At 38.4% G+C, this 13443-nt stretch overlaps 1 protein-coding gene across 2 annotated transcripts in view; it reads left to right on the top strand.

Annotated features, from left to right (window-relative positions):
• Nucleotides 1-13443, top strand: part of HSPA12A (heat shock protein family A (Hsp70) member 12A) — a 64999-nt gene that overhangs the window by 23954 nt on the left and 27602 nt on the right. For both annotated transcript variants that reach the window (XM_026096195.2, XM_026096193.2), the window contains exons 4-6: nt 73-259; nt 1143-1247; nt 3977-4093. In XM_026096195.2, the coding sequence (XP_025951980.1) occupies nt 73-259; nt 1143-1247; nt 3977-4093 (409 nt within the window). The remainder of the gene's footprint in view (nt 1-72; nt 260-1142; nt 1248-3976; nt 4094-13443) is intronic.

Genomic DNA, 13443 nt, shown 5'->3' with positions numbered 1-13443 from the left:
CACAATACACTAATATTCCTGCTGCTCTAAACATGAGTATCACTTACTGACGATGGTTCATTTGTTTGATAGACGATGGGAAGGTGGAGATCCAGGCGTATCCAATCAGAAGACACCAACTACTATCCTCTTAACACCAGAAAGAAAGTTTCATAGCTTCGGATATGCAGCAAGAGATTTCTACCATGACTTGGATCCGAATGAGTCAAAGCATTGGTTGTATTTTGAAAAGTTTAAGATGAAGCTACATACCACTGGTGTAAGTAGCAACTAACTGTCTTGGGTAATTGTGCATTTGCTGCTCAAATCGTCTGTGGGGGGTGCTAGATCTTGACTAAAGGTTGTAAATGAGATAGGAAGCAGCTTCGTTTATAGGTTTAGAAAGTAAATAAATTAAACGAAACACTTCAATTAACATATTTTGGTTTATTCTGCTCCACACTGCCTTTGGCAAGTGTATTTTTGACTGCCTGCTTTCTAGATCATAGTAGTTCAATGTCTGCTTTCCTTAGATCTTCCTGTCCTAATTTTCTTTGGTGAAATTCATAGCTGTTTAGGGAGTCTGCGTGAGGTCTGTCTGCTGTGTGAAATCTATTCAGAAAGCAAAAATGGAATAGAAGAGCCATGCTGAACTCCTGTGCACAGAAACAAATTCACCCAGATTATTTGTAATAATTTGATGTTATTCCTACTGATTTTATTTTTGTCTTTAAACCATTCTAGAGCTTTGGGAGTTGGCCAGTACTTTATGTATTGAGATGCTTTCTGGTTTCATGTGGTGGCAGGAAGCCAAAAATCCATACTTTTAGCTCTTAACTTGGATTCAATACCTTGCATATGCAGTTTTTTTACAATTAATTACAGATGCAGTTTATTGTAATTATTTAATATTTAGTCCATAGTGCTCTATCTGCCTACAGCTATTTATAGACATTATAGGTGTATAAAAAAAAAAAGGTCTAAAGTAAACAGCAAATATTATGCTCCAGGAAATTCAAGTGATGAATTAGATCCTCTTCAGAACAGTTATGTCACTTTTTCCTAGCCAGGTGGATAAAGAATTCCCTTTCCTCAAGCAGTGGGAATTAATTTTGTGTTTACTTTTTCCTTTGAGTAACTTCCAGTTATTTTCTTTCATGTAGAATCTTACCATGGAGACAGACCTGACAGCTGCAAATGGCAAAAAAGTCAAAGCACTTGAGATATTTGCTTACGCCCTGCAATTCTTTAAGGAACAGGCATTAAAGGTAGAATAACGCTTCCTTATCTAGATTCTCTGTATTTATAACTGACAAAAATGTGTGCCTAACACTTTTAACCTTGCCAAGCTTTGACCTCAGTAGTATTTGATGTAAACAAAGCAAGGCAGCTGTAGAAATGCTAGGAAGGCTGTGGACTCTGAAGAGTTTATAATAGCCTGAAGTGATTTCCCTTTGCACAGGGGAAGCTTGATTCAATAATAGCGAATGTATCACTGTGATACAGAGTTCTGAATATTTTCTTGCTGGTATAAATCTTTTCTATTGCTTTTTTTTGTGAAGAATGTCAATTTGAAAATAAAGTTTACAATTGCAGGAACTGAAGCTCAGCATTTCACTCTATCTGCATGTTTAACTTTCCAGGAATTAAATTTGAGACTGGCTTCTGGCCCTGGCCCCTGCAGTTCTGCTGCCGGGTCAGTTCATTGTTCTGTGCTCGTTCAAGGTTCTCTCTCATGTTAAAGAGTTTGTACTGTGAAACCTTGTAGGATGGGCAGCTATTGATCCCTACTGTCCCAATCTAACGTTGTCTTCAGTGGTTGAACAAACGGAAGTCAGAGGAGCTGGATTTATTTTGTAATAGAAAGAGATTATTAAAAGCTGGTTTACAATTTAGTGAGTTGAATCTCACTGAAAGTCTGTACAGTGATGAAGTGCACAAGGTAGCTGATATGATGGAAGTAGTGTAATTATGGTAGCACAGTGGTCTGTATAGGCTGCTTGTTTGCCCTGAGAAGTTCAGTGTTTTAGCTGTATGGGACTTTGCACTAGCACAGGTACATAGCCTCCATTATCCAAACCAACTCAGGTGCCCCTGCACAGCACTCCTTTATCCTGCTTTACAAAGTTAAACTGCAGCACACGTTGCCAAAGAGCCAGAATTAGGCTTGTTTAGTGGTATTTTGGTCTTGTGCTGACCATTCACAGGGGTGAATTTCAGGTTGTTACGCTATGAAATGTTATTTTTCGCCCTGGTCCTCAATGTACGTTTGTATAAAAAAATCTAACAAGCATTAGGGAGAACCTTGGAGTAAGACATCGGTTATGGGTGTAATTCATACTGCGTTCTCTAATAGGGCCCATTTACACTGCCTTCAGTGTCAGGTTTTGCCCGTTTTTCTGTGCATTTTTTTTCTGCTGTGACTGCTACTGGTAGGAGAAAGGCAAACAATTTGTTATGAATTCTTTGCGTTAAAGAAAATAGATTTTCTGAGTTTCTTACAAGCTAAGGAAAATGCGTTTTATTTTCCTGTTTTGCATTTGAAAAGTTACAATACTTCTTTCTTGTAATTTTCTTCTTGGGTCCCAGGAATGTATTTGGTATTCTCTTCTGAAATACATTCTCCCAGTAAACAGTTTCTGAGATTTAAAATCTTATGCAAGCAGCCAAGCATGAATTAAGTACACATTGGCTTCAGGTGCACCACCATAATGTCAATGTAAGCAATAGTAGTTGCTAGGCCAAATTAGTTGTTAAATCTCCACCCAAACAAACATTGTTTAAAATAGCCTTGTCAGAAAGCTAACCTACTTTTCTGAATGGGGTTAATTTAATCTCTGTGAGATCTCAGTCTGTTCTTAATGGCTATGGAGGCACAGATCCTATCACTACAATTTGAAATCCTTGTCTGGTCAAAGACTGTATTTGACTAGAATTTTAAGTGACAGACCTGAACCTATGCATAGTTTGGGGAAATTCTTACAATCCTGTATATTTGCTCTCTCCCCTCTTCAGGGAACACAGCAACATCTTTTCTTGATGTTAATAAACAGATCCCTGTGATTTGTAAGTGCATGCTAAAACTAATTAGACAAGCAGTGTAAATGATCTGTTACTTTGGATTATAATCATCTGTCCATACCAAGTGCCCTGTGCAGTATAAAGGTACTACTTTTCTACCATGGATTTTTGAATTGTGGCATAGCTAAGCAAACACAACACCTTGGCACAGCACATACAGAAACGTTTTTTTACATTCTAAAGGCCCGTTGTTCACCTTTCTGAACCTTTCCCTGTTTGGATGGAGATTTAGATAGGATATATGGTAATGACATTTTACTTGGAACCTTTCCCAAGGCATGTCAGTATATCACCTAATTTGCAAATGCAATACAGACTTTCCTCTTTTTAAGAGGAAAAAAGAAAAATAAAGGAACTAAACTGCTTCTGAATGTGTGCTTAAAGCAAACTTTTCAAGGAGCAGACAATTTTTTTAAGGCTTTAACTGTAACTTCCCCTTATTAACTGAGTTGTAAAACTTTGATTTAAAGGTGAATGATGTATAAAGAAGTCATTGAAAAATCCAGATTGTAAAATATAATGTTCATGAATGATACCTCAAATATTTTTCTGTATATTAATCAAGATGCAAGTGTGAATTCTTCAGACTAGCAGGAAATACCACACTATTACTAAGTACCTACATAAACATTCTGTAATATCCAGCAATGCATGAGCTGCCTTTGGAAAAACTAACTTTCCTACTTCATGTTAAGCAGGAAACTTTTCTATAGGCCTCCTGGAGAAGTGTCAACCCTAATTGCAGGTTTTGACACAGTAAAGCTTTTTTGACAGGTTAGCAATAGTTTAAACATTCCGATTTATTGACAGGAAAAAATAGAGAAATGTATTGTTACTGAATCTAGCAGAAAATAATGCGTTCTTATAAAATTGGTACCCATCATCTTACATTGACCTCTGTTTTCCTTTGGTTTAGGAGCTCAGTGACCAAGCAGGCTCAGACTTTGAAAACTCTGAAGTAAGATGGGTCATTACAGTGCCTGCTATTTGGAAGCAGCCTGCAAAGCAGTTTATGAGACAAGCTGCCTACAAGGTGAGATTACAGGATGAAAGTCAGAGTGCTCCTTTAAATCTCTGCTTGGTAACCTAAATGATAAATTGTATTTGGGACCATTGGCACTAATATACTCTGTATAAAACTGGACTAGAGAAGAGTCAGGCTAGAAACATTGAAAAAAGAAGGCAACTCTACAAAGCAGTGGCTTCAAGTCATATGGATTAACCTCTTAAATGCCCTTTTCTTTCTGTTTAGATTTGTATATTGATGTCCCTCACTGCAAGCTCTAATGTGTTAGTCATCTTGTACACTGTATTCCTGCTGAATTCAGTGCACATGGAACAGATGTAGTTTTGAGACCCAGGGGAAATTTGATTTAAATACTGGACACAGTTTTGTTTTGTTATTTTCCTTAGGTCATCACAGGCTTTTAAAGTACAAAAATAAGGAAGAGGAGGGAAAGCAGAAAGCCTCCTCAGTGGGATTCTTTTTTTTATTCTTCCCATTTTCCCATGGTAGGAATGAAAAGACTGTGAACTGGATAGTCTGGATATAAAATTAAATTCAATTGTTATTTTTACTAGTAAAAGATTTCTGTGCATTTAACCCTCTCCCCCCCCAAATCCATAAAATATGCACACTTTCCATATACACATCCTTTATTTCAGATTCAGTTTGTCTTTGATGTATTAGATGTACCCATTCTCCTTTTCATCAGGATATTCATTTTGTGTTTTGTTTTATTTATTTTTGGTCACACAGCTTTATATAACCCGTTGGCAGCAGATACACAATGCACGGTTTGTAAGATATCTGGTAGTTTACGAGTAACTTGCAGAGTGCTCTTGGGAAGTACCCAGATTTTTCTAAGTGTTTCTACCCATCTCTAATGTTGAGCAACATTTTTCTTAACAGTCTTTATTGTGGGATTGCTAATGATAGTGCCAGAAGCAAAACACTCTTACAGTTCTGATGGAACGACACGGTTGTAGGTAAATCTGAAACACGAGAGACCCGTTCATTATCTTTTTATATTGTTGTCTGCCTGCTGTCTGTGTGCATGTGTGCTTGTGAAGTGGGAGCTGTGTAAGGAGCAGGGCAGAGTAAGGTAGATCTCTTGGCATTTCTCATTCGTGGCACAATGGAATGTTGTTGAATAGTGTCCGTGTCTGTGGTTTCGTCTGTGATTGTGTCCTTTTATCGGCAAGCTTGATAAACAGCAAGGACTGACAAGGCTTTTAACTCAGGGTGTGTGATCAGTTGCAGGAAAACAAGAGAATTTAGGGAAATAATTGAATGTTTACTTAACACACATATTTGATGTTTAAAGTAAACGGGGAGGAAGAAAGGAAAAATAGAGAGTTCTGCATTGTCATTCAGTCTTTCACATTCCTATTGCCATCCCAGTCCAACATGTTCTTCAAACCCCTACATAAAGAGAGGTTAAAATTTCCAGCCGTCATTACTAGATTCTGTAATGTGCAAACATCCTGATAATGAGAATTTGTTGGCATAAGAGTAATCTGGGTGTTGAGCAGAGAAAAGTACAAAACCATAGTGGTAGACACTTTGTTACTGTAAGTACACTGAGGTACAACCACCAGACTAAGCTAGCTGATGGCTAACTAGTGGGTATTGTCAAAGAGCAGTGTGAATCTGCTCTAGTAAACTGTGGCAAGTGACCTAGCTCTAAGATAACGAAAGTACTGATAACTTCAGTCTTTGTTTCACAACATAAAGTCCAGCCTTTTGGGAAGTGTTAAACCATTGTCTAAGCAAGCTAAACTGCATGGAACTACCAAAAGCAAGTAAAAAGTGTTGTAGATCTGTCTTTGCCCTCAAGATCTGTCTCCTTCTGTCCAACCTAAAATCTTAATGCATTTCTGACATCCCCTCATCAATGTTTTGCTGTTGCCAAAACATTCCTAACCTGGAACTCTTAATCTGCAGGAGTGTAACTGCGACCTCCCCTTCCAGTTGCTATGCTGCTTGTCATTTGAATGCATAATCTGGGTGTTCCCTTCAGTTCACACTTCTGTCTCTACATCCAGCCTATCAAAATTTTGCTAATTCTGTCTGCATAACAACTTTTCCTGTCTGTACATACTGCTGAGCTTTCATCAAAGCTGTCATTGATTTTGCATCTCAGTTACTGCAGCACCCTTCTTTGACTTTGGCAAATGTGATCTGGCCAAGTTTGTATCCCTTCAGAATACTGCCATTAAAGGTTTTTGTAGTCTCACTTTTGACAGGGGATCAACCGCCATCTGACTCCTTCATCTGTATCACATCTGACATAAGCTGCATGTCCTGGACATGAATATCTGTAATGCTAACTCATTTTCCTCCTCTGAAACCCTCTCTAAAATGCCTTTTCTCATACCTACAAAAACTTGACTGTAATTGGCTTACTGGTATGTGAAAACTGCTCCTATTGCTTCTCGTTGTTACCTTGTCTGCCCTGTCCTTATTCATCTATTGTATTTCTTCTATCCTTAACTCTTTTTTTGTACTTGAATTGTTATCTCTTTGAAGCAGGTATTTGTTTATTCTGGTTTGCCTTGCTCTCTGGAGCCTCCTGAAGGACTAAACGTAGTAGGCTTTAGAGAGCTGCATGTCTTTACAGTCTCACTATGCTGAGTCAAAATTGCTTTCTTCCTGAACAACAATCCACAGAGACTTCTTTATGTTGCTCCTATGTAAGTCCTGTATATCCAGAGATAATGATAAAAGCAGTATGTTGCCTGCTGAGGTCTGGTATCCTGCCTGTTCTGTTTCAAATTTTTTGCTTTGGTGTAGTTCTGTCAGCAGCACTTTACTTAGCAGTCTTAGAAGAAACTCTGTTCTCATCAAGAACTTGCATTGTGAGTAACATTCAAATTGCTGATATGTTTTCTAATTTTGGAGATCTTGGCAGTGTAGTCTGCTTGTATAGCATGTAGCACTCCATCCTGCTCCTGTGGATGGGGCCTGCCCTTATTTTTATCCTTGCAGCTGTAACTACATGTGACTGCCTGCACTGGGCCTGAAATCTAGATCCCAACATGAAAAGATGGCTTAGGTCTGGAGGCGAGCCACTGCCTGCTCATGAACACGGCCTGGCACTTGCAGCATCGTGACAACGGCCTGTGAACATGGACACAATACTAGGATCCCACTTCTGTGTCTGATGAGATTGTACTAACAAATGAAAATTCAGTGTTTTGTAAGTCTTGTTTTATTGATGGCAAAAAAAGAAGGTGCCCGCTAGTGGAAAGATGAAACTCTAAGGGTATTCAGGACCATTTATGCATACTATATAGAAATCGGTTGAATTCAGGTAAGGACAAAGGGCTGGTTCAGTCTTATAGTGCTTTGCTGTCTTAATGTTTCGCTATGAGCAGCACTTTTAAACCCTTATCCAAATGAAATTCAGGTGCTGTAGATTTTTTATCAGGGAACACAAGATTTAATATTCCTAATGGTGTTTCTTTTTAGTAATGACATTCTTCCAGCTCATGTTTCAGTACAAATTCTTGGACCACAGTAAACGCAAGGCAGAATCTGCAGGTTGGAATTTCTTGAACATGCTAGTGGGAATAAAGTTTAGGGAGGGAGTTAGAGTGCGACAGGAATATGTAACAATCCAGAATGCAGAAGCTATAAAATAAAGAAGTGAAATATAGCATGCCAAATGTACTCAGGGTAGACCAAAGGAAAGGGAAGGCTAGCCCATTTTCATAAACTTACCCAAAACATTCTGTAGTCTTATAAACATCAGTCAACTGGTCAGTTACTTAGAGATATTGTAAGACTTTTTTGCTTTTAATATGTGCTGTGGATTCTGAAATGGAATTCTAGGGCTCTGAAGTAGATTTTTATTCCAATTATAAATAACAAAAATAACAATTTGCATGTATAAGCTCCTATAAATAAACAGAGAGGCAGTCTAGATCTATCGGATTAAGCACAAGAGCCTGAAATTCTGAGGGCTTTTTTTAACCAGCTCTTGCACTGAAGGTTTTTTAGTATTTTCACCTCAGTTTCATCATGGAATGAGCATGATAATTATTATTTAAAATGTTGTGTTCTTGGCTTACATTACATTACATTGATCAGTGCTAGCCTGCTCTGTAGAGAGAAGTAAATAAATTTGATAAATGAGTAACGTGATGGTATGTGAAATCCCTTGCCAATAAAAATGTGAAGTGAAGCACACTGGAAAGGAGCATTTAAATGAAAAGGTTGTCTTAGGCAGTTCTGAATAAACTATATCGTATCAGAAAAGAGATGTGGATGTGACTGTGAGTACAGTGAACTCTTCTGTCTGATGTGAAGTTATGTTTTAAAAAAAAGAAAACAAAGACCCAAACTACAAAGCAAGATGTTATCATGACATGGAATGGGAACAGTGAGCAACATGGAGAATATTGTAACAACTTTTTCCTGTAAATAAATATTACAGCCTTATTTGGATACCGTGCCTAGGACTGATGTTGCCTCAAAAGGATATTGTTGAAAAAGAATAGATTCAGAACAATTAATATGACAACAGGCCTCGAGAAACTGTTAGAACAGCCATAGAAAAGACTGGAACTATTAACCTTTAAAAGGAAATGCATTAGATGTTATACCAAAAGTTTTAAGTGTTAACCTCCGATCAGTGTTTTCTTAGACCATTCATTCATTTTGTTTCTGCACACAACTGAGAACAAGAGAATTTTAGCTAAAACAGAAAGCAGGAGAATCACCATTATCCAAGTCAACAACTTTTCATCCAGATGATGAGTATGTGGAATTCTTTGTCAGAGGATGTATTCGAGGTTGGGTACTGAACACTCTTCAGAGGAACTGATAGTTACGGGACTGTGAAGGATATTCCAAGCTGTTATATTTATAACATTTTGTGGAAGGGATGTGAAACTTCAAGTGTCAGGATTTAGCCAACATCCAGGTGTAGTGATGATAATGAGGTTTAATGCAAAAAACAGATTGCAGCAAACAGCTGCAGAGAGTTTTTAGATCATGCTATGAGATGTCCCTTTCTGGATATCAGAATATCTCTGACATGAAGTATTGTGCTAAGTAATTTGTTTGACACAGTGTGCCTGTATACTGATACTTACTATTTATACTTACAGTATTTTTGAAAAAAAAGAAGAGATTTTTAGATTTCTTTTGTCTTGAAATGGGTTAGAAAGACCAAGGAAGTCACATCTTTCTGATTAAACGAGACATTGGCCTACATGAGCCCATCTGCAGTGAACCTCACAGGCTGTTTTGTAATTCTCTGAAGAGACATTTTGAAATGTATCTTATGTAATAAAAATAGGACAGCATTTTTTTTTTAATGAGGTGTTGTCTCAGATGTACATGTCTGTTCTATTGTTTAACATTTTCCAACAGAATGATCTACCTTTTGGAAGGCGTTAAGCACTGATTTTTTTTTTTTTTTCATTTTAGAGAGAGAAAAAGAGAAGGAAAAAAAATGAGTACACTAAAATAGTTGTCATCCTTCCAGCTAGTAGCAAAGTTTGGGTTGTCTTCTAAGAGAGGGAGCTTTCTGAGAGACAGGAAGGTAAAGGCAATAGAGATTTCGGGACAAATAAAGGGACTTCCTACAGACTTCAGTTGTAATTAATGAGAGCTGTGACAGTATAAAGTAAAACCATAACTGATGAATAAGTAACTTTAAAGGACAGTGAAATGCATTAACAACATGCAGTCCATAATGGAGTAAAGCTTTTCAGTTCGCTGGAATTATCGTATGTATGACTTAGTGTAATTCCACTTCTTCAGTCTCATGGGAGATGTTGCAGATTTTGAAGCCTTTGGTTGCGTTGACATAGAGGCAGCAGCTGCCCCTAGCTGCTCTGACAGGTTCTTTGTATGGGCAGCAGGAAAAATGAGTTTAGGTCCCCTTTCCACCATATATGGAGATAATAGTGGGAGCAGCAGCTCTGTGCCAGGCCCTTTGCAGGTTCATGAATTAGTGCTGGGCTCTTTGCCAGCATTTGCTACCTAAACTACACTTCCATGCTATGGATGGAAACAGTCTGTGGATTAGGCCCAGCCCACAGCCACCAGTGAGATAGTGCTGATGAAAAACTTTATGACCTAAAGTTTCTTTTAAATTTAGGTCATGAGCTTGCATCTGCCATCTGCGTTCACTTCAGTAGGAGTTATGCCAACAAGAAGATTGCATGGCCTGTGTGTATGAAGCAGTGTGAGGGGGTGACGGGAAGGAAAGGGCTGTAATTCACTGTATGCAGTACACAAACGGATAGCAGAGAATGCTTTCCAACTCCCTGAGACTCCCTAGGAGCCTAGGAGTGTAACATGAAGATACAGCTATGCTTGAGTTAAGGACTAGTTGCTGCTAAACAGGCAGCTCCTGCTCTCCCTTCTTCCTCTGGTTGCATGTCCTTCCTGTCTCTTGCTTTGTGCTGGCACTCATCTGACAAGTGAGACAACTTAAAAGAGTTAACTGGTTCAAGGAGCTAAACCTGCAGAAGATATCCATGACCACCCCCAGTGATGCTGTTCAGTGATGGGGTGCAATTTGCTGTTGCAGCTGAACTGGCCTAAGTCCTTTTTTCAAAAATTATTTATGCTCTTCTAGTTTTGAAAAGTCTGCTCATGAGCTGCTGCTTTTACAGTTCTGTTATTTCCCCTCTTCATTTGATTTAAAAAGAGACACAACTAGAGACACTTAACCAGATTGACACCTGTGAAGCTAAGCTAAGCTTATTCCTTTGTAAGTATTGTCCTCTTTGGTATGTAAAGCACATGCAGCTGGAATTTAGTTCTGTGTCTAGGCAGTGTAACAGACTTTTGCTATAAACTATGTAAAAAGGCAAGGGTGTTCAGGCACGAGCAGCATTGGGAAGCTGGTGATTTCTTTGAAACAGTATTTGTTAGTGGAGGCGGAAGAGCAGAAGTGTGTTAATGCATCAGCTGTCCTGACTATTTGCAGCTCCTGCGATTCTCTTGAGTCTATGCTTTCACTTTTATGGTCTTATGATCTTTATCATCATAAGGATTGGAATTTAGCACAGTGGGAAATGTGTACCAATAAATCTCAATTTACACACATGCTAATTACCCAGGCAGGTTCACATGAAAGCATAGGCAGTTGACAAAGCTGTCTGCTAATTCAGTTTGGTTAAATTTGGTTTGTACATTTGCGTGGCACAACTTGGAGTTTTTGGAGGTTGTCTTTTTGTTTTGCCAACCAAGTAAAATGGAGAGTTTTCACAGCATTCTAGGTAAGAGTAGATAGATCTCTGCCAGTCTTGTAAAGCTGTATGTAAGGCCTTGCCTTGTAAAGCTATATATAGACCCTCTCCTTTAGCAATTGTCTCAATGCAGTGGTATCTACTGAGTAGTGGGAAGGAAGGTGAATATTATATGTAGCAGTGGAACGTGTTTCTGAGGATCTTACAGATTGCCTGGAAAGGCATTGAAACTACTATAAATAGCTGAAAATCAGAATCTTCTGTCCAGCTGGAAGAAAGATCATACTAGATGGGAGTTTCCAGCCAAAAGAAGAAAACAGCAATCTGAGAGGCTTTAGCTACAGTCCAGAGGAGTGGGGGGAGTGATACAAGTCCACAAACAAGCATAAACCAGTGTGGACACAGCCTAAAACTAGTGGGTAGGATTATTGTAGTAAGTTCATAGAAAGGACAAGGAAGGAGGCTAATAGATTAGTCGAAAAGACATCTTAGATGTCACTATTCAATTACAAGACGGATGGAGGAAATGAAGTACAAGGTATATATAAGCTGACTGTGGAAACTAGTGGAAAATGTTAAGGTAAAATCTGAAAGACCAAGGTACAAAAGAAGACGCAACTTACAAAATATACCAAGCATATAATTTTCCTCAGAGAAACTGCTCACAGTAAGGGTCACTTGTCTTGCTTTAATGAAACCAGCCCGAGGCTTTAGGACCACAGCAGAGGATATTTTGAAACAAAGGGAAAGAGAGAACGTGTGATGCTGGGAAGATACTATAATAGGAAGACAGAGAGAGAGTCAAGCCTCTCAGTTGTGGAAACTAGTGCACGCCTATGGTACAAAGAGCATTTATGCAATAATATAACATGCAAAATTAAAAAGCTTATGAGAATTTAATGCTTTTTTATATATATACAGAGTGCTAGTCATAAAACTTGCAACTGATGTCCTCCTGCATTCTGGGAAATATAATGTAGTGCAGCAAATAATTCTGGGTAATGTCACTTGGTGCCATGATCTCATCTACTGCATAGATGTGATCTGCAGCAATAGTCATTTGGGAGCTAGCTGTAGCAAAATCACTCTTGTGGAAGTATGGACTCATATGCTGCTGTGGTCCCATTTACCATGGAACTGCCAACACAGCCTCTCCCTTGCTGAGCTATCTGTCATTCAGCAATACCTAAGTCAGCCTTAATAAGGCTGATTTTAATTTATTTGTGAGCCTGATCCTAGTCACTGTTTTGGACAAATGAAGGGGCAGGAACACAACAAAAGGAAGTCATCTGGAAAGTTAGGATAGCCTATTGTGCAAAGAAAAATTATTGGTGATCTCGCAGGCTTGCTGTTCCATCTAAGGAACACCTTCCAAGTGACCCAAGATTCTTCCTCCTAGAAAATCATGTCTACATATTGGGGATTTCAGAGATTACTGAATAGGCTTTCATTAGCCTATTTCCTCATGTCCTACTACTCTAAAACAGGAGCTAATGAATATTTTAAGAGGAAGAGCACTTGGATAGTACTGCTGGTGGAGAGGTTAGTATAAATGTCTAGGATTAAATCTGTTAAAATTTCATTGAAAAATTTTAAATGTTCAATGTTAAATCTTAATGTTAAATGTTTAATGTTAAAATTTTACTTTTTAGCTAAATTTCCCTGTAGATCAGAATCTTGGTCTGAATTCAGATATGGGATATATCTGTGTTTCTAAGACCAAGATGTGATGTCCTAAGCAAGGGTTGCTGCAATTACTGATAGTCTGTTCTATCTCACAAATACAAAAAATCTTTTGTGCCTGTTTGTTATGATGATCCAGACAGATTGTGTCTGACCTGTGCATAGCGAGGAGAGTTCTCTTTCTTACCAGTGGTTCATAAATGCATTTTAAGGAATAGCCACAGGTAAACCAGAGAGCCTTCTCTGTGCATTACAGAACAAAAAATAATTTTAATACCACTTTAAGATCGGTAGAGAATGTTCATAATTCAGGTATTTTCTTCCTTACATTCCCCCTTCCCTCCTCAAAGCCTGCCCATTAGCACAGGTTAAAATGCTGATTTCCAGAGCACTCTACTCAGATATTTGTTCTTGGATTCACCTACTCTGCCATTATCATCGATGAGTGTCCTTCCCCTACAAACTACAGAGCTCTTCCCTAGAAAA

The sequence above is a fragment of the Dromaius novaehollandiae genome, chromosome 6, assembly GCF_036370855.1.
Source record: "Dromaius novaehollandiae isolate bDroNov1 chromosome 6, bDroNov1.hap1, whole genome shotgun sequence".
NCBI classification, from domain to species: domain Eukaryota; kingdom Metazoa; phylum Chordata; class Aves; order Casuariiformes; family Dromaiidae; genus Dromaius; species Dromaius novaehollandiae.
The sequence above is the reverse complement of the archived record's forward strand: the minus strand, read 5'-3'. Positions and strand labels throughout refer to the sequence as shown.